General features: G+C 55.2%; 1 protein-coding gene across 3 annotated transcripts; it reads right to left on the minus strand.

Annotated features, from left to right (window-relative positions):
- Positions 1 to 1,301: 1,301 nt before the first annotated feature.
- On the minus strand, positions 1,302 to 17,920 carry PSEN2 (presenilin 2; the record flags this gene model as incomplete). Of its 3 annotated transcripts, none has more annotated exons than XM_079696570.1 (10): positions 1,302 to 2,030; positions 3,324 to 3,442; positions 6,832 to 6,930; positions 7,291 to 7,374; positions 9,901 to 9,999; positions 11,036 to 11,256; positions 11,960 to 12,027; positions 14,154 to 14,295; positions 15,550 to 15,764; positions 17,780 to 17,920. In XM_079696570.1, the coding sequence occupies 10 exons, from the start codon at positions 17,918 to 17,920 to the stop codon at positions 1,875 to 1,877; spliced, it is 1,344 nt and encodes a 447-aa protein (XP_079552696.1). In that variant the 3' UTR covers positions 1,302 to 1,874. The 3 variants fall into 3 exon arrangements, with proteins under 3 accessions (XP_079552696.1, XP_079552695.1, XP_079552694.1); XM_079696569.1 differs by having other exon boundaries at positions 6,832 to 6,933; XM_079696568.1 differs by having other exon boundaries at positions 6,832 to 6,933; positions 17,744 to 17,920.
- Between the last annotated feature and the right edge of the window lie 2,276 nt (positions 17,921 to 20,196).

Consider the following 20,196-nt stretch of genomic DNA (forward strand, 5'->3'; position numbering starts at 1 on the left):
GGGACAGAGGTGTTTGCATACCACTTCTCTGTTCTTCTCAGCATGCCTGAATTACCTTTTTTCATTCGCTTTTTTCCTGTCCTCCACTTGGGTGCTGGGTTCCCCAGTCCCCCAGCGACTCAGGGACCACGCTTCCGCATGCAGGGTCTCCTCAAGCATCTTTGTTTTCTCACCAGTGGCTCTTGCCCTTTTGCCTTCTCACATTTGTTCCTTCCCAGTCTTCATATTAATCTTAACACCTAATCAGGGCACCGTTCACCTCTCCTCCCCTCACTGTCCATCTCTACCTTCTGCTTTTACCTCTAAATGAGGCTCTATCCCCAGCACCCTGGTCAGGCCTTTGACAAAGGCTTTTTAAGCCTAACAAGTCAAAACACTTGTCAGATCTCCTCTTTGGAAGCCCCACCCTGAGACCCCTCTTTCAAAGATAAACGTTGCCCTACTTGCCAAACTGAATGAGTTTTTCCCAGTTTTTCTTCCCCTTTAATCTCCAGGGAGCTTTTACTATCTCGGCCTAGCTCTCATCGTCTTAAAATTCTCCCTACCTTCGGTTTTCAAGGCTGTGATGCCGCCACCCTGGATGTCACCTGCGAGTCAGTCACAAGCCAGTGACAGCTGTCCGGATTGAACTGCCACCCCCAGGCCAAGCACGCCTGCCTCCCTCGGCTCTTCTACAAACAGCCTAGGGAAAAGGAAGCTAAGTCAAACACCAAAGTACACGATTCTTTCATCTCCTTGTGATACCCAGCCGGCTCCACGGCCCCTGTGTTTCTCGGGTGTCTGACAGCCACGCTCCCCGCATGCCCAGCGGCCTGCTCTGCAAGGCCTCAAGGGGCTCAAATTCCGGTCTGGAGGCTGAGGTTCTCTTTGCAGCCCGTGAAACATGTAAAGAAACAAAGGAAAAACCCATCTGCCTACCTCCCACCCCCCGCAGTGCCCAGAGAGAGACATGGCCATAGAAGGAAAGGAGAGCGGGTCCCTGGGTTCCCACCTGGCCCCCGCTGGGCTGCTTCTGTTGGGGACCAGCCCTGCTCTCTTGCTCTGTGTTTTGGTGACAGCCTTGCAGTGTTTCTGAAGACAGCCAGCCGGGCACCCGCCCAGCTGTCAGACAGTGGGCCTCGGGGAGTCTGTGAGCGCCTCTGCTTAGGAAACCTAGTTAAAGAAACAATCGCAGAGAAGGGGGCGGTTAAGCCTCTCTCCTCACTAGGCAAATCTCTTCCCTTTCGTGCCCAGAGCACGTTATCCCAGGATGCCAGGAGAGGGGCCCACACTGATGAACAGACCAAACCCCAACATTGTGATAGGATTCGTCTATTTATTGATATTAAGACACTTCCCAGCAGTAACTGCTGTAACAAGGACTCTAAAGGTAATAAAATGGTGACAGCATCATAGACAAAGCGTTGGGAACATTCCTTGCAGAGAAAATTGGCTTTTCCTCTCCAGCCAGAGTGACCAGGTGCTACGTGCCGTCCCAGGCGTGACCTGCCGGCCCCGAATATACACGCCCCGTCCTCCGCCTGGGCCCTCAGAGGACTCCAGGCTGTGGGGCGAGAGCAGGGGCCTTCCCCAAGCCCCTCCCGCGTCTCAGAACCTTCCTCAGCTCCTCTGGACCGATTTCCCGCATCTCCTGTCGGTGAAGCAAGTGCTCACGAAGGGGTGAGCCACGGCCTGGTGACAAAACAACCAGCACCAAAAAGCTGGTCCTTCCTCTTCACAAAGTAAACACAACACTTTTTTATTCTCTCTCTCTCTTTTTTTTTTTTTAAGGAAAGAAAAGTCTTAAAAATATATGGCACTAGAGTGTAAAACTGTACAACTGCATCCAGTTACCATTTCTTCCAGCTTCCAGGCCACGGTGCCCAGGCTTCCCCTCAGATGTAGAGCTGATGGGAGGCCAGGGTGTCCATGAAAGGCCGCACCAGGTTGTCTGTGGAGAAGTAGAAGATTAGCCCGAACGTGATGGAGATGGGGAGGGCGGGCAACGCTTTCTTGAACACGGCGAGCAGCAGGAGGGTCAGACACAAACCCTGCAGGACACAAAGGCGAGGGGGTTGGTGGTGACCACGGGTGTGGAGGGGGGACGGAGAGCAGCCAGTGATGGTCCAGTCCCTGGGTTCAGGAGCCCTGGACACCCCGTCATCTTCCCTGGTCCCCTCAACAGCTCCGTGAGGTGCCTGAGGGCAGGAGTTCTCACCCCGTAGCAACGCCCTGCACATGGACGGGTGAACCAGAAAGCAGGCCTCCTGACCCCTAGAACGGGGCTGCCACTGCCAGACTACCTCCCCTGGCTGGCTGCTATAGGGATGTGTGACCTGATGGTGGGAAGCTTTCCCCAAGGGGACGTATATTTATACAAGAACTGGACGGGCTGGACTGAAAGCCAGCAACGTTCTCAGCAGCTGACACCAAGGGAACCAAGATGCCATGTGACCCACCCCGGGAAGCAGGCACAGTGGCTGCCTATCCTGTTCCCAGCCCAGCCAATGCAGGCAGTGGTCCAGGGTGGGGACAGGGAACCGGAGTGCCTGCCCTATCCCTGGGGAGAGCAGGAATTCAGGGCAGACAATCTGGAAGTGGAGGAGCCTGGGAGTGCACTACCCCATCCCTGACACACCCTGGGCAAATACAGAATGTCCGAAGAACTGGAGCCTTGGGCCTAACGTGCCACGTGCCACCCGGGGTTCACCAGGCAGAACACCGAGTATGCACCGTTCAGAGCCTCCACCTCTCCAATCGCCATAACACGCTTCCCCACCATGTGTATCTGGCCATGTTAAGTGACATACAGGTCTCCAAATTTCACTGCTGGGGTTCAAAGTGATGGGCCCCCATCTCAAGTCCCAGGAGATCCCATGGGGATTCAGAACCCCATGGTGCCTGGGTGGCATGGAGGGAAAACACACAGCCCTGGCTTCCTTCAGAGACTCGAGTTCAAATCACAGCTCGGCCCTCATAGCTTTGTGCCCACAGGCCAGGCCCTCAACCTGTTCTGTCTTCTGTAAATCTCAGGTCACCATCCCTGCCTCGCAGGTGCCGTGAGACAAATGCACAGAGCTAGCCAAGACCTTGGTGCCCGGCGCACAAGCTCAGTAATGTCAGAGCCCCTGCTCACTCCGCCCCTGTGCTGTGCCTGCATCTGCTGATGACCAGAACCTCCTGTAAACCTCGGTCTCATCTTGAGGATCTTCTTGGCAACCCTGCCCAGCCCCTCCAAGGGATAACAGCACCTGAAAATTCCCCTGGGTTCCTGGGCCCCCCACCAGACCCTCAGGGGCCCCACTGCCCAGGGCTGGGCGGGGAGCATCCCCCAGCCCACTCACGATGAGGATGGCCACAAAGCAGGCCAGCGTGGTGTTCCAGTCCCCACTGCCCGTGGCTGCCGCCTTGCCCACCAGCACGCTGTAGAAGATGAAGTCTCCGAGGCCGAGCTTCACGCCCCCTGTGTGGTGGAGACAGAGGGAACCCATAGGTCTCGGAAGCCCCAGGACGAAGCGGCAGAGAAGGCTGACCCTAGCCAAACAGCCCAGGTTCTCTGCCCAGCCCAGGGGCCAGAGTCCTGAGGAACGCAGAGGGCAGATAGGGTAGTGTCACTGCCCAGCTCACCTCACCTGGACTCTGGGACAAGGACTGGCTGCCTTGGGAAAACAGCAGCTAGTGGGAAAACAAGGGAACCTGGAGTCTGAGTGACTTGCATTCTGGGCTGTGCAAAGCCAGTATTTCTGATAACTCGAGTAAAACTGTTGCTTGGCACTTGGTTAAGACAAGAGCAAATAAAATGTATTGCCTGGGGTTGATGGGAGGCTGAGCGCTCAGTTTGAATTATAAATGCTTTTTAGGAAATTTAATTTCACTACTTTCAAGAACATGTACCATACCGGAGGTTCTCTGGAGACTCACGTCCCTTAAACATAGGTAAATGTACATTGTAAGTCAACTAAACTTCAATTAATAAAATAAGTAAACATAATTTGTAACTAGTGTATCCATTACTGATAAGGAAACAAGAGCTTCTAGAATGCTTTCATTTGTTTCCTTCCGTACAACTGCCCTGTACGCTGGCTTATAGGATAATTTTATTCATCGCAGACAATAAAAATGTTGAAGAAACAGACTTGACTTGAGGAGGTCTGCATCACGGAAACATGCTCCGCCCCGTCCGCCCGCCTCGCCTCCCTTCTGGGCTCCAAGCAAGGGGCGCCTCACCTTGGTCTGTCCCTTCCTCCACGGCCCCTCTTCTCTGACTTCAGCTTCCTCACTCTGGCTCCTGCCTCGGCACAGGGCAAACACTCCAGGTTTGTCACCTTCCGGAGGTGACCTCTCTCGCCGCTACCCCCACGCCTGCTTCCCTGCTCTGCCGGCCCTCTCCCCTCCCTTCTCGCTTCTTTTTCAACCAGTTCTTTCTCAAAGGAACTGCGCTCACCTCCCAGGCACTTCAGAGATCTGTGGCGGCAGGTCCCACATCCCCCAGCCAACGTGCTCTGGCCAGCCCACCGCCCGGCCCCCGTGGACACCCCCACGCTACCTGTCTGTCTCAGTGCCCTGTCCCCTGGCTGGCTACTCCCCGGGGTCCTCCACAAGGCGCCTTTCCCTTCATCCCGTCAACGTCGCCCACACTGTCCCTCTCGCTCTCCATTCTGACCCTACACCTTCCCTGGGGACCTTCTGGGGACCCACAGTTCTGACAACATGTATATCCTGGTGACTCCAACTCGGGTCTCCAGCCCCGACCTTCCTGAACATCACTCCCCTTCATGTGTCCGTGGCGTCTCCATCTGATGTCCTGCAGAGCCTCCCACCTTCCCCCGTCACCGTCCACGCCTCCCTGCCCATCCCTTGCCCAGCCAAGTCCTGCCAGTGCGCCCCAGGTATGTGGTGGCACCACCTCCTCTCAGCCTGCTGCCTGAGCTGGGCCCTCATGGCTCTTCCCTCACCTGGTCCCCCAGCGGTCTGTGTTCCTTGCTGCTGCCCGGGATCTGTCTGGGATGCAGCTCTGCTCACTTCAACTCCCTGCAACAAACCACTAGCGGTTCCCCACAGCCTGCAGGATGAAGTTCGAGCTCCCGGAAGGCCTCCTCCTCCCTCATCTGAGCCTTTGCCAGTGCTGCTGTGTGACAGAGAACCTAACTGGCCTTTGTCCCTGGCTCCAGAAGGGAGACCAAATCCTTGGAATTCCCCCAGTAACAGAAGCCTCTTTGTTATTCAGGAGCCCCTTGGATCATTTATGCAAATGAGAGGATCAGGATGGCGCTGGTCACCAGAAAGACCACGTGGTTATGTGATAAGGGGGTTGGGACTCTGGGTAAGACCAACCTCTGGGGAGAAGAGGGAGCCTGGAGATGAAGTCCAGTCCCACGAGCAATGTGGCTCTTCATTTGGCTGGTCCTGATTTGTATCCTTTATACTAAAACTGTAATTGCAAGTTTAGTACTTTCCTGAGTTCTGTGAGTCGTTCTAGAAAATTTTCCAACCTGGGGGTGTTGTGGGAACCCCCAGATCTGTAGCCAGTTGGTCAGAAGTGCGGGTGGCCTGGAGACCCCCAGGACTTGTGGCTGGCGTGTGAAGGGACGGTGGCCTTGTGGACTGTGCCCCGGTGGGATCCGTGCTGACTCCAGGGGCTCAGTGCCAGGCCTGGGCTGCAGCCTGGCAGCCTGTCTGCCCGGTGACTGCCAACTTGTCCTTCCAGGCCCACCTTGGCGGTCTGCCCTGAGTACTTTATACCTAACCTCCCCCCGCCTGGGCTGCTCCCACGGGGAACTTCTCAAGGGCAGAGGCTGTTTTAATCCTGCAGCACCTCCCTGTTCCCATGTGCCACCTGGCACATAGTAGGTGGTCGTGCTGATGGAATGGCTATTTTAAGCCCCTTGGGAACACAGCCATACGTTAGAACGTCTTCGGGTGCGTCTTCAGGACGGCCTTCCTTCTGCCCCCAAACACCCGGGGCTCTGCCTGGGGGAGTCTCCACCCCAGCTCCACTGTCAGTCCCATCACGGAGCCGTGCTGTTGGTGCTGACCTGCCCAGCCCAGCGGGCCCTCTGAGCCCAGAGCCCACGCCTGCGTCCCCCATGGCTGCACTGGGATGTCCTCAGGCCACGCAGGTGCACACTCTGCCAGCCACAAGCCTGCTCTTCCTCCCTCATGTCCCTCCTCCCACGCAGCTCAAAACCCTCCCCCACCCCCCACGGCTCCCACCGCTCACGGGACACAGACCAGAATCCCCGTTTTGATCCAGAAGGCCCCTCAAGTCCCTGCCTGCCTCCCTGCCCCATCTCTGCACTCGGGTCTCAGCGTCCTGCCTTCACTTGCTCTAACTCACCGTGCCGTCTGCCTCAGGGTCTCTGCTCCCAAGGTCCCCTCAGCTGGAAACGCACCCCCGCTGTGCGTCCCCCTCTCCGAGTTCCAGTGGCTCAGCCTCTGGAGCTCAGCTCAGAAGTTACTTCCTCAGGCGACTTCCTCTCACCCCTTGAAACAGGTCAAGAGCTCCGTCAGTGCTCCCCATCACCCCGTGTTCTCCTTCAGGGTCCTCCCAGCTCCGGGGAGGGAGGTCAGTGCCCACGCCTGCGTGGCTGCGTCCCCCAGAGCCGCGTCCGTACGACTGCCCCCCAGCGCAGAGCGGGCACGCAGCTGGTACTCGACCAACGTCTGTCACACACGAGGTGCAGCCTGGGCGTAGAAGTCCCCATGGCCTGCTGACAAGGCTGCACCTTTGCAGGCGCCTCCCCGACTGTGCGAGGCCATCTCTGATGTGGAAGGGGCTCCGCCCCTCGCGCCCTCCTCCCCTGACCTCAGGGAGCCCCACCCAGGCCCACGCACACCATCGGGACACCTTACTTTCCTCCTCCTCCTCCAGCTCCTCCCCCGGGTAGCCAGGCAGCGGGGGCGCAAAGACTTCAGGGTACGAGGGCTCCCCCAAACTGTCACAGGAGTCCTCTTCTGGGTGTCCGGCATCGTGTGGGCAGGGAGCAAGGGAGAGAGACGACAGCCCATCAGACGGTTCTCTGAGCTCAGGGCTCCCCCGCCCTCACCATCCCCCTACCCCACCACGCCCAGCCCGACCCAAAGAGGATTCTCCAGTCCACACACAAGGGAAGGGAAGGGAGAGGGACGGGGCCGAGGCAGAGGAGCGCGGACCCACCGCACTCGATCCCCAGGGCGTGCGTGTGCAGGGGGGGCTGGTCTTCCCACCTGCCCCTCCGGTCCTCGTGCCTCCCACAGAGGCCAGGCCAGGCTGAGCTGGATGTGGTGAAAAGCCGCCCCCGATGAGGAGAGGCTGTCAGCCCCGATACTCACCCATCTCTGGGTCGTAGGGGAGCTGAAGGGCTCCCTGAGAGGAGGGGTCCAACTTGGCCATGCCCACTGTCCACACCATGGCGGCTGGGGAGGGAGAGAAGGGTCAGGCCTCAGGCAGTACTACCTGCGGCTGCCCCCAGGGCCTGGGAGGCAGGCGGGCCAGTCTGTGTCCCCAGAAAGCCTGCACAGGACCCTCAGTTCCTGTGGGTATTTGCTTATGCCCCACTGTTAGGGGGCCGCTGGGGGTCCAGGCTCACTGACCAGCTGTGGGCAGACGATGCTTCTTCCTGTCTTTTTTGGCCTCCTCGCAAAAACAATGATCATGTTGTTAGTGAACAAGTTTGGTGAAGTAATTATGTTTTTGTTTTATTGTGGGAAAAAAACACGTAACATGAAATATGTCATCTTGACCATCTTTAAGGGTACAGTTTAATAGTGTTAAGTACACTCACACTGCTGTGAAAGAGATCTCCAGAACTTTTCTTGTCTTGCAGAACTGAAACGTTGTAGCCACTCCCCATCCCCCAGCCCCTGGCAAGCACCATTCCACTTTCTGTTTCTATCATTTTGACTACCTGAGATACCTCGTATAAAGGGACTCATATACAGTATTTATCTTTCTGTGACTGGATTATTTCACTTAGCATAATGTCCTCAGGGTTCATCCATGTTGGAGCACGTGTCAGAATCTCCTTCCTTTTTCAGGCTGGATAATAATCCATTCTATGTATAGACCACATTTTGTTTACCTGTTCATCCATCCACAGACACCTGAGTTGCTTGCATCTCTTGGATATTGTGAATAGTGCTGCGATGAGCACGGGTGCACAAAAATCTGTTCAAGATCCTGCTTTCAATCCTCTTGGGTCTATGTCCAGAAGCAGGACTGCTGGATCCTGTGGTACTAACATGTTCTCTCTCTCTGGCCTAGGAACTCTCTCCTGAACTCTTATCCCATCTCTCCAACTCTCCATCTGAATGTCCAGTGAGCATCTCAAACTCAACATGCCCTGAACACTCTCAACAACTGCCCTCCGACCCGCCCACCAGCCTTCTCCTCCTCAGTAAGCAGCAACTCCTGCTGCTCAGGCCCAAAAAACTGACAGTAACCTTGACTCTCTTTCTTACAACCTGCACCCCAACCATCAGAACATCTCGCCAATTCTGCCTCCAAAATGTCTGCAGAGTCCAAGCACATCTCAACGCCTCGACTGCTGCCCTGGGGCCAGACGCCAACATCTCTCTCCCGGATTATTATTCTGCCTCCAAACCTGGCTCCTGCTTCCACTCTTGTTCCTGATACAACCTTCGTGGTCCTGTTAAAACGTAGTCAGGTCAGTCCACAATCTTCCAGTGGCATCACATCTCACTCAGCAGTACAAGCCACGTCCCCACCATGGCCTAACAGGATCTGACCTCCCCCGCTCCCCGCTGGCTCCCTCTGCCTGGCCCCGGGGCGCTCCGAGCACACCAGGCCCGTGCCCATCTCAGGGCCTTTGCACCTGCCGCTGTTCCTTCTGCCTGGAGTTCTGCCACCAGATATTCCTAAGGCAGGTGTCTGGTCAAATGTCACCTGTGACACAGGGCCTCCCTGACCACGTGCTGTAAAATAGCACCCCTCACTACCCTGGAGTCCTTCACGCTCCCCCCTCCCCGACCCCACATTATCTTTCTATGGAGCTCTCACCTCCTGACTTATGTTTGCCTGTTGAGTCCCTGTCTGCCTCCCCTCCTAGAATGTAAGCTCCATCAGAGCACAGCGATGGTGAGCGGAAGTCTGACACGGCTCAGTCTTTCCATACACAGTCTCTGCTCATTTGTTAGGCTGTGCCTGGAATGTGCTTTCTCACCCTGGGGCCAGGCCAACGGCTCTCCACGGTGAGCTCGGTTCTTCATTTGTACAGAGTGCCACCTCTAGCCATTCATAGACTGTTTCCCAGTGAGCCCTGCAGAAAACTGAGCCCCAGAAATTCAGGCTCTCTACGTGAATAACAGAGTGGAGGGAATGAAAACCACAGCGCAGTGAGCTCCCTGAGGCCTGGGACCTTGTGGATCTTGTTTCCATGGCAACCCCAATGCCCAGCACAGCACCCACCACAAAGTATGAATTTGATGCATGTCTGTTGATACCTTTGTAAGTACAAATCCCCGAGTGCACTGGCCCCGAGGCCAGCAGCAACCCCAAGGGCTTTCCCTTCAGAGACTTCACTTCAACCAGCCACGAAGCTGTTGAGGGCAGCCCAGGGAAAGGTAGGCCCACCCTCCCCCCCCCAGACCCCCACCCTAAAGAGTCCCTCTCCAAAGTCCCTTATCAGGGGCCTGGAGGGCTGAATCGGTGGCCTTGGGCTCATGGGAACATGGCCTGTAGCCACCACGTGCCACTGGAGCTAGGTGGGAGGAAGCTGCGGGGCAGGACCACATCCCCTGGTGCCCTCTTCCTGCTCTGACTTTCCAAGTTTCTTCCTGTCTAAGAGCAAGACACAGCCCACCTTCGTCTCGGAAGGTGGAGCCCTCCTGGGGTCACCGAGGCTGCCTCGTCTCCTTTCGTCAGGAAAACGGTTACCTATCTCCTCATCACCTCCGAAAGCCATGTACGTATCATATACTCACATGAATATATCAGGGCAGGAAATATGGGCTCATTTCTCTCCTGGGCAGTTTCTACCAGCATTCTCAGTGGCCCTTTGGGGCACAGCACAGCCACGAGATCTGGGAAAGCAAAGACGCCCTTGGCGTGTTAAGAAACATGTTTATTCCCAAGCGGCCCCCATAGAGAAACCAGCCCTCTGAACACCAGGCGTCGGAGCAAGTGCGTCCCAGAGCCCCAGGCCGAGGCTCTCAGACCACACCCTGCTGCTCCAGCAATCCCACCCCCAGGTTTCAGCCACTATCCCTAGAGCCTGCACTGGCTGGAGCCCACAGTGGGGTCTGAGCAGTGTCTAAACAGGCTAGCTGCAAACGGAACTGCTGTGTGCCTCAGAGACCAGAGGATGGGCTTGAAACCCCACTTCTCTAAGCCCCAAATTCCTCATCCTAACAACGTAAGAAGCAGTACTGGTGATGGTTATCACACTAATACAGTCGGCTCTCCATATCTCTGGGTTCCGTATCCGTGGATTCAACCAGCTGTGGATCAAATATATTCAGAAAAAAATCCCAGAAAGTTCCAAAAATCAAAACTTGTATCTGCTGCACATCGGCAGCTATTTACATATTGTTTATGTTGTATTATGCATTATAAGTAACCTAGAGGTGATTTAAAGTATGCGAGGAGATATGCGTAGGTTATATGCAAATACTACATCATTTTATATAAGGGACTTGAGCATCCTCAGATTTTGGTATCTGAGGGGGTTCTGGTACCAATCCCCCGAGGATACCGAGGGACGACTATACTAACTGAAGAGCGGCTGACATTTTGGGTGCTTGTTATTTATCGGTACTGTGCCCAGTCTCAGGGTTGTTCCGAGGAACAAATGACTTCCAGAGTGCAAAGTGCTTAACGGTATGAGTGCTCAGTAAACATCTGCTGTCATTAGTAACCATGTCAACAGTCATGATTCCACAGGACCCCCCTTTTTTTTTTTAACAAAGGTGAACTTTCTAGAAGGGGGACCATCCAGGCCTCCCGGGGCGGGGGTGGGGGGAGGGGGGACTCCTCAGCACCCAGCACCCTTGTCCAGCAGAGGACTCAGCCCTGGACGTCACTCCATGGCCCACCCCTGCAAGCTCATGGCCCACCTACCATACACAGAGATGGCGCCCAGGATGACCCACGCAGACCACTCTGGGAGGTACTTGATGAACACCAAGGCCATGAGCGCGCTGATCATGATGAGATAGGCCTGCTGCAGCACCAAGGGGCCCTTCCAGTGGATGCACACCATGCCCACCGCCCCGAAGTTCCAGACGGTCAGGAACAGGGTGGGGTAGTCCATGGCTACATTGTAGGTCTTGAGCACTTCCCTGCGGGACCACAGTCAAGCCCGTGAGCTGGGAAACTCAGTGGAGGTGTTAGACCCTGACACAGTTCAACACCCTTCCATCATTAAGTCCCAGCCTGGGTTCTTCCAACCTCTGGCTTCATTTGCTGACATCTCCTTCCCTGTTTCCATGAGCCCTACATGTAACCACTTGAAAAATTTATGAAACGGTGGGGAGTACCCCAACTTCTCATCCTTGGCCTGGTTCCCATAAACGTGCGCCGGCACGACCTGGAAGACCCTCTGTCTGTGGAAAAGGTCCTTGGAAAAGTGTTCTCTCCTGTCCCTCCAGTCTCTTTGGGCCCCTGGGTCAGGCTGATGTCCCAAATCCAGGGCAAGAGAGAGCCCTTTCCCCATAAACTGGGAGGTACCCAGGCCCAGCCCGAAGATCAGAATGTAAATTTTGAGGGGTTTCTGCCCCCGAACCCCCCCCCAACTGGCTGGGGTTCACAGAGAACCCCCTCTGTGATGGCTCTGCGTTATTTGTTTTAAATCAGGAACCAGAAGGAGACGTGTGGCCCAACTCGCAGCTCCACTCCCATGTCGAGGAGGTCGGGCTCCTGGAGCAGCAACATGGGGAAGGTGCGGAGACCAAGGGGCCCCCTTCCCTCCCAGGCCCTTCAGACCCACTCGGACCACAGGGGAGAGGTCTTGAAGGACCCTGTTGCCCACCAGCTGCCACTCACCCAAGGTAGATGTAGGTGAAGAGGAACAGCAGCATCAGGGAGGACATGATCAGCCAGCCGTGGATGAACTAGACGGAAACAGGCAGCATGATCGCAGGCCCCGGTCCCGGGGACTGACGCCCAGGCCTGGAAACCCTTCTTCCTTAGGCTCCTCCCTGACTATGTTGGAAGGTGGCCATTTTACAGATAAGGAGGAGGGCACAGAAATTCAAGGAGTTCTCTCCAGGTAACCCAGCAAGCATACGAAGGAGCTGGAGCTCCTTCAGGTCTGAACACCTAGCACTCTATTCGTTCTGGACACGCCAGGCACATTCCACGCTCTGGATATAAAGCTGGCAAGGTCTCTGCCCCCACTGGCTGCAACCCAGTGTGAGGGCAGTGAGACAACAAACACACAGACACATGTTAGCATGAAGTGATAGGGCTATGAAAAAAACTTGGCTGGATAAAGTGACAGGAGACCTACTGGGGTGCTACTTTATTAGACAGAGTGGTGAGGGAAGACTCTTGAGGTAGCCTGTTTAGAAGAGTCAGCCCGGGGAGTCACTGCCCACCTGAGGGCCTATAGACAGGTCTTCAGAAAGACACGTTCCTCCTCTCCTGGCCAAATAAGGGAGGGTCAAGGGCGAGGGTGGGGCTGATCCTAAACCAGTCCTCTAGCCAGCCGTCAGCGGCATGGTGGTCACCGCTACCAGCCTCCCTGGAGGACAGACCCATCAGTCACCAGCTCAGGCCGCTGGGGACCTCAGCAGCCACCTGGTCTGTCTGCCATGCTGTGCCCACCACCCAGAGGGGAAGGGGCCGCCTCTGGAATGTGCTGACCCTCCTCATCCCACCTGGGCCTGCCCAGTCCACCCTCATCTCCTGCCCGCGTCATGGAGTAAATCTTACTGAACGGAGGGTCGAGCTGCCTCTCAACAGTCCCTGGGAGCGGTCGCGTGACACCTGCTGACCAGGGCAGTGCCGGCTTTTCACTGGCCATGCTTCTAGCTTGTCCTGACGCGTGCTGTACCCTCTGCTCCAAACACAAAGCCCTCTACCCTGCTTCCTGCCATCCACGGCCGTCCCTGCCCCAGGTACGAACTCTGCCTTGTTTATACAGGTAGCTATTTATTGAGAAGCTCCAGCTCTCGGACACTCCCCCCGCCACCGCTCACCCCCACGGTCACCGCCGCTGGGACGGGGCTCGTCCCTCTAGACTGAGCCTCGCCATCTGCCTCTACCTGCTCCACAGATGGCGGCAGCCTAATATCAAGGGCCGCGCACGCCTGCGTGTGAACGGTTTTAAATCAGGTAATGTCTAGTTCAACTTCCATTCAGTCTTCAGGGCTTCAAAGCCTTTCTTGGGAGAAAAGCCTGAAACCCGTGCCTAAAAGCTCACGGGTCTCTATGGACGATTTGGGCCACGTGGGACTCAACTCCCCTGTTCCTCCCTGGGGCTGCCCCGCAGGGCAGGGGGCCCACCCGAACGTCTCCCAGTGTTGGAAGACCTCGGCACAGCAGCTGTACATCTCCAGCCGAAAGGGAAATGGGAAAATAAAAATAAACTTGGAAGGGAAGTATCGGGTGAAAGGAGCCTAAAATAGAACATCTCGCTTCTTCGGAAGGAGAAGCAAAATAAAATTAACTTCTGAACGTGAGAAGTAACCCTATGAACACTGCAAAGAGGAACTCAAGTAAGTGGGATTATGTGTAAGTTCAAAGGACAGGAGTATTAGGTAATCCATGGGGCAGGCAGAGGTGAGGTGGGAAGGAGTACAGGCAAACCTCAGCGAGGCTCGGGTTGGGTTCCGGACCACAATCAAGAGAGTACGCAAGAAAGTGAGTCACAGATTTTTTGGTCTCTAACTGCACGTAAAAGTTAACGTTTATACTGTACTGTAGTCTATTAAGTGTGCAATAGCATGATGTCTAAAAAAAATTTTAAAACAGCATTAATCAAAAAATAATGCTGTTGCAAAAATGGCACCAACAGACTTGCTCAACCAACGCAGGGTTGCCACAAACCTCGAATTTGTAAAAAACGCAGAGTCTGTGAAGCCCGATCAAACGAGGTATGCCTGCACCAAAAATCAGGGTCTATTTTTCAGAAAAAAAATGAACTGTTAGAAAAAGAAAAAAAGGAGTCAGGGTTGCTGCCAAAGAGGCACTGAGGCATGGCAGGCAGGAGGAGGGCAGGCAGACTGGCGCTCACCTTGTAGCAGCGGTACTTGTAGAGCACGACCAGGAAGATGGTCATGATGACGATGACGCTGATCATGATGAGGGTGTTGAGCACGGAGTTGAGGAAGCGCTGGCCCACCGAAGACGTGTCCTCAGTGAAAGGTGTGTAGATGCTGAGGGAGGGGCAAGGGCTAGGTCTCTGGGCCCTGCCTGCTTGCACGCCTCACCCCGAGGGAGCCTGGACCTGGGGCGCAGGTGCCCTGGGCACCCCGGCCCCTCAGCACCGTGCTCTGGCTGCCCTGGCAAGCACTGCCCGCCATCCCCATGAGCCGCCCTGCCTTCCCATCTCCTGGCTCCTGACTTTGGCCTATGACTGAGCTGATGCAGCCGCACGGAAGGGCCTGGCTGGCCTCACCAAGGCCTCCCCTGGCCCCCACACCAACTCAACCCTCCCCTGGAAGTGCTTCTCCCTGCTGACCCCAATCCCCAGCTCTGGTCCAGGGAGACCCAGCAGTTCCCTACATCCACTTCCTTATCAGCCCCATCCAGCCTAGGATGCCTCCGCCCCCGCTGTTTCCCCTACCCACACCCAGCGTAACCCCGTAGCTGCACAGGCAGCTAATAAACTCAGAAGGCAATTCATTGATCCCTCGCTCTGGACGTAGGGAAACAAACGGCCTGCCAAGTTCTCAAGGTCTCTTAACACTTTTCACCTGATCTGCTCTGAGTCCCCAACAGACGACAAGCTTCCTGAGGGCAAGGGCTTCTTTCTCTACGCTTTTCATTAAAAAAACCATAAATAAAATTTAACAAAAACTCCGAAAAAAAGAAAAAGATGTTTAGAGAAGGTACTTAGCAGCAATTACCACAGGGAGGCTGGGGGAGGGAGCAGAGAGAGCCCTCCCATTTTCCCAGGCCGCTGCTTCTGCCTGCGTTTTCTTTATTAAAATAAACAAAATCTCCCGTGCAAGGCTGGAAGTGAGCTAAGAAATCATCTGGTCCTCCTTGGTTTACATTCATGGGGATATGAATGAGAGGCCCAGAGAGAAAGCAACTTGCTCGTGGTCACGCAGTGATGGGTGGTACAGCCACACCCGGGACGGAGAGCTTGCCTCCTGCAGTGAGACCCAGGGTGCCGCGCTGCCCGGCAGATGGCAGGTGCTCTTCTAAGCCCTTTAGGTGGATTAACTCACTCAATTCTCCTGGTAACCTTGTTATCAAACCCATCATACAGATGAGGAAACTGAGGCTGAGAAAGGTTAGGAATGTGCCCAGGCAGGTCACACAGCCAGGAGGCAGTGGACGGACCAGGGTGTGGACTCAGGCAGCTCCTCAGCCCTGCTCTTCACTGCCGGCATGGGGCCAACACAGGCTGCACTCCCCTCCCCCAGCTCCCCCTCCCCCTCCCCGCCAAGCCCCCAACTCACAGCTGTCCATTCTTCTCCGTGTAGAAGCGCACGGACTTGATGGTGGCCACCACCACGATCATGCACAGCGTGACAGGCACAAATAGCATGATCACGTGTTTTGCCCCATATTTGAGGGTCAGCTCCTCCTCCAGGCCTGGTGGCCGCCCGGGGACCCCGCTGCAGACGTGGCGGTCAGGGTCCTCCTCATGGTCCTCCTCGCTCTCCTGGCTTCTCTGTGGGAAACCACACTGTGAGGGCCGCAGAATGCCCCCCCCAGAGGCCTTAGTGACATAGCGCATGGGTGTTTTGGAACCGGAAACGAGAAGTTTGAATGTTGCTTTCCAGATGTAAGAACCAGTCTATGGGCTGTAGTTTAGATGTGGGAGTGGTGGAATTGCAGGACATTTGAAAAATTTACGAGGACAACGAGAGATTTAAGTTGGCGCTGACCACCACAGATGCAGGAAGGCAGGCCCCTTTGCTGTGGAAGAGGACGGTCTGCAGAATGGGTCTGGAGCATGTCTAAAGATCAGTCCCCTCCCTCAGTACAGGGACTCAGTATGCCACTCAGTTCTGTTCACATGGCCACACTAATTTGGCAGGCCAGGTGATAGGAGGAGGGCAGAAATTAAACACTACTGGTTGAAAAATCACAAACTAGAATGGTCAGCACACATGGGGACGTGGGGACTGTCTCTGATTGTGAATAAGACACTGGGAATTTGCAGAGGAAGAAATTACTTTGAACTTTTTGCACCCTGTCCCGCCCCCCAAAGCAAGCATGCAAGATTTGCAGCTCTGAAGCAAAGAGGCTACTGGGCATCAAGCATCTGGGAGGATCTGGGTTACGTATAAATGAGGAGGCAGCGAAGGAGGACAGGGTGCCTGCCAGGCCCTGCACACACTGATCTGCAAGAATTTGTTTTGGAATTGTGGCAGTTCAGGATCATTAGCTGCTTTGTGAATTACATTAACAGCCAAGACAAAGCGAAATGAAACAAGAGTCAAAAGTGGCTGTTCTTTGGTATCAGTTCTTTGCAGAGAGAATTCCATCTATATATTCATCTGAGAAAGAAAGGAACACTGTTAATGAACAGGAACTGAAATAGCTGAAATGCACAGAAACTCCAGGAGATAAAAGACAAAGCCACTAGCAAGAAATGGGCTAAGGAGTAGCTGTACAGTGGTCTTGAGCTGGTGAGATCTCTCTCAGAGACCAGAGGAGGATAGGAGAAGTGAGCTCAAGTTTCAGCAAAGGGAAATAAGGCTGGCTGGAAGAAAAAATTACTATAATGGGCAAAACGAAGAATGGAATTTAGGCAAATTCAGATGTTGTTTTATTCTGATGAGGAGGGAGGTGGCTTGGCCAGATGACTCTCCCAAGTATATCCTCCACTTCATACTGTTACAATCTCCTGCCCTGCAGGCTGCAGAGGTAAAATCACAGTGCAGCCCACCCCTCCTGCTATGGGCTGAATGTCTGTGTCCCCCAAATTCACATGCTGAAGCCTAACTCCCAATGTCATGGTGTTAGAAGGTACGGCCTTTGGGAGATGATTAGGTCACGAGGGGGGAGCCCTCACGAATGGGATTCGTGCCTTATAAAAGGGGCCCTAGAGAGCTCCCTCACCACTTTTGCCAGGTGAGGACACAGAGAGAAGACAGCTGCCTATGATCCAGGAAGTGGGCCCTCACCAGACATCAGATCTGCCGGCACCTTGATATTGACTTCCCAGGCCCCAGAACAGTGAGAAATAAATTTCTGTTGTTTATAAGCCACCCAGTCTATGGTATTTTTTGATAGCAGCCTTGAACTAAGACACATCCCCAGCTCAAAAGTCAAACATGAATCAGGTAACCTCTTGGTGACCATGTCTGGCCATCTACCAAAAAGGTTCCCTCTAGCAGTTTCCTCCTACCGTCCTTTCGTCTCTGCGCTGCCTGTTCTGGCATCCAAACTCACTCTCAGGTTCCTGTGGAAATAGGAACCTGCACTAGGAAGGTAAACCTAAGGGGCAGGGCCAGGATGGAGAGAATCACTCAGCCCATTGCGGAGTCGATCTGTGTCTGTGCAGAGTCTACTATCAAGCCTTCACAGACCTAGGATCCACCATGGTGGACCACCCGCCCTTTTGGCCAATTCTCACCTTTACTTTCCCCTCCCTCCCACATCAGGGAATGCCTGGTTTCTATCCATTAGGACCCCAGGGACCTGTCCGGAGGCCTTGGACTGCTGGTGGGAACCTACCCACTGGGTGGCACCCTCTCCGTTCTCCAGGCCCTGCCTGCCTTCCTGGCAGGAGCGCGGCATGGGGCTCTCGGCTGACATCAGGGACGTCCGCTCGTCACACACTTCTTCCTCGCTGTCAGAGGCCATGAATGTGAGCATGACCCTACCTCCGCAAGTGCCTGGAAAAGGAGCACAGGGGACCTCGTTCCACTCTCCTGCGAGGCAAAGGCAGCGGAGGGTGAGAGGCGGCTTTAAGACCTGCACACGGGTCCTGCCCGCAATGACCACCCAAGACGCGCTTGTCAAAGGACTGCTATAAAGCAACAGTCCCCAGGAGCCACTACTGAGGCTGCAGCAACCTTGAGACGGACTGGCTAAAGGAGATCCAGGTCACAGGGGGCAAAACCCCCAACTAGAAATGTCAGAGCCACTCCAAACTGCCAGCACACTCATTCATTCCATCAACAAACATCTGTTCAGCACCTATCGTGTGCCAACCACAGTTTTGTTGTAAAAAATTAAAAACCAACCATCCAATGTGACAAATGATATAATCCAGGTGTTCACCAAGAGGTACAGAAGCACAAACAAGGGACTAAAACTCAGAGATCAGGAGTGTTTTCTGGAGAAGATAACATCATCTGATGGAGACAGATTTTACCAGGTGGGGGGGAATGGCAGAGGGCATGAAGAATGTTCCAGCCTGAGCCCAGCACTGCCGGGGTTGGGGTGGTGATGCTGTGGAGGTGTGAAGGGTCTCTGGTGCCGAGTTCAGGAGGTGTGCTTCATCCCCCGAGGACAGAGGTGACAGATCAGATCTCTGGTTAGAAATATCAGTCTGGCCACTGACTGAAAAAGGAGTAAAAAGAAGGAAAGGTGACCTCCCTGGAGACAATTGTGGGAAGTGAAGAGGGCCTAAGGTGGCAAGAATGGGTGGGAGTAAGGAGAGGGAACCCAGAACGGGTAGGAGGTGGACAGACAGGACCAGATGTGCGGGACAAAGTGGGACAGAGGCCAGGACTAGGGCCAGACAGGGAGTAGGATGGGGGAGGCGGGAGAACAAGGTTTCAGAGGAAAGACTGAATTTGATCCAGGAATCTGATGAATGTAAATGGGTTAAAAGGGGGAAGATGCCTGGGAGGCAGCTGAGTGCCGGGGCCTGAGGTGGAGATGAGAGTCATGAGTTTAGAAGTGGCGGCCACGGGAGCAGTGAGCCGAGACCACGAGAGGCGAGCGTGTGTGTGTGTGCGTGTGTGTGTGCGCGTGCTGGGGAAGTACAGCTGAGCGTGGGACCCACAGGAAAAAACAAGGCTGAAGGGACCACACGGGAGGGAGCCTGTCCCCCATGCCGCAGTGGTGTGGAGAGAGCAGCACCACCGGGAAGCCGGGGCAGCCCGGAGCCCTACTAACATCCTGGGCAGGTCAGCTGGGCTAGCGGCAGGGCCAGCTCCCCCGTCACCTGCTTCCTGGGACCCTGGGGCAGCCTCACGCCACTTGGCACAGTCAGGTCTGCTCTCAGCTCAAAGTTCATCTCCACGTCAGTTGCCCCCAAGAATTTATGATTTTCAAGTGGAGCAGGCAGGTTCCTTCTACTGAGTCAGCCAGGTCTGTTCATGTTGGCAGGGTCCGAGGCTGCTGCTGTTTTTGAAGACAGTGCCCCAGGCCGTGGCCTGGATTACTCCCAGCTGGACTTCAACTCCATCTACAGGCCCACAGCAGAGCCTGACTCTGCTCACCTCACGGACTCTGGCCCTCACAAAAGGCTCCCCCGTGGCTCTCACAGGGATTTCAGAATGAACAAGCTAAGCTCCCCAGGGCTCAGCAGAGATAAGACAGGTACAGGAGTGACAGCAGCAGTGACGTCAGTAGGAAGTAAAGTACAGCAGCTGCCAGGAGGGGTGAAGAGGACACTGTGCTACTGCAGTTACGACTAAGGTGGGGACCAGGGAGGCAGCAGTGGGAGGTGGGACCATCCCAGGGAGGGGCGTGGAGGCCTGACCGGGGAGGGGGAGCTGAAGCTGGCAGAGGGGGCCAGCCAGGGTTTTGGCGCTGAAGAGGGATGTGACCAGAGTGCGCTCTGTGGGAACAGAGGGCCAGCTGAGCCCTCCTGCCTCTTCCCGGGAGCCCCCAGGACTAGTGTGGCCTAGGGCCCAGGAGGCGGATCTGCTTCTCAGCGCCCAGACCTGGGACCAGCAGAGTCTACCTCAGAGCCCAATTTGAGGGGACACGGCTTTGCAGCCGCACAGGCTGTAAGACCTTGGGAAGTTCCTAGCTTCCTTCATCTACAGTAACGGTAACGAAGGAAACTACTTAATGGAGACCCAGGAGGGAAAACTTCAAAGTGCTCCTCCTCTGCAAGGCTGGGCCCCACCAGATAAATCCCAAACAGACACCTGCCTGGACCCAGGAGATCCCCTTGCTGCCCACTCTGGCAA

The sequence above is a fragment of the Hyperoodon ampullatus genome, assembly GCF_949752795.1.
Source record: "Hyperoodon ampullatus genome assembly, chromosome: 2".
Classification (NCBI taxonomy): domain Eukaryota; kingdom Metazoa; phylum Chordata; class Mammalia; order Artiodactyla; family Ziphiidae; genus Hyperoodon; species Hyperoodon ampullatus.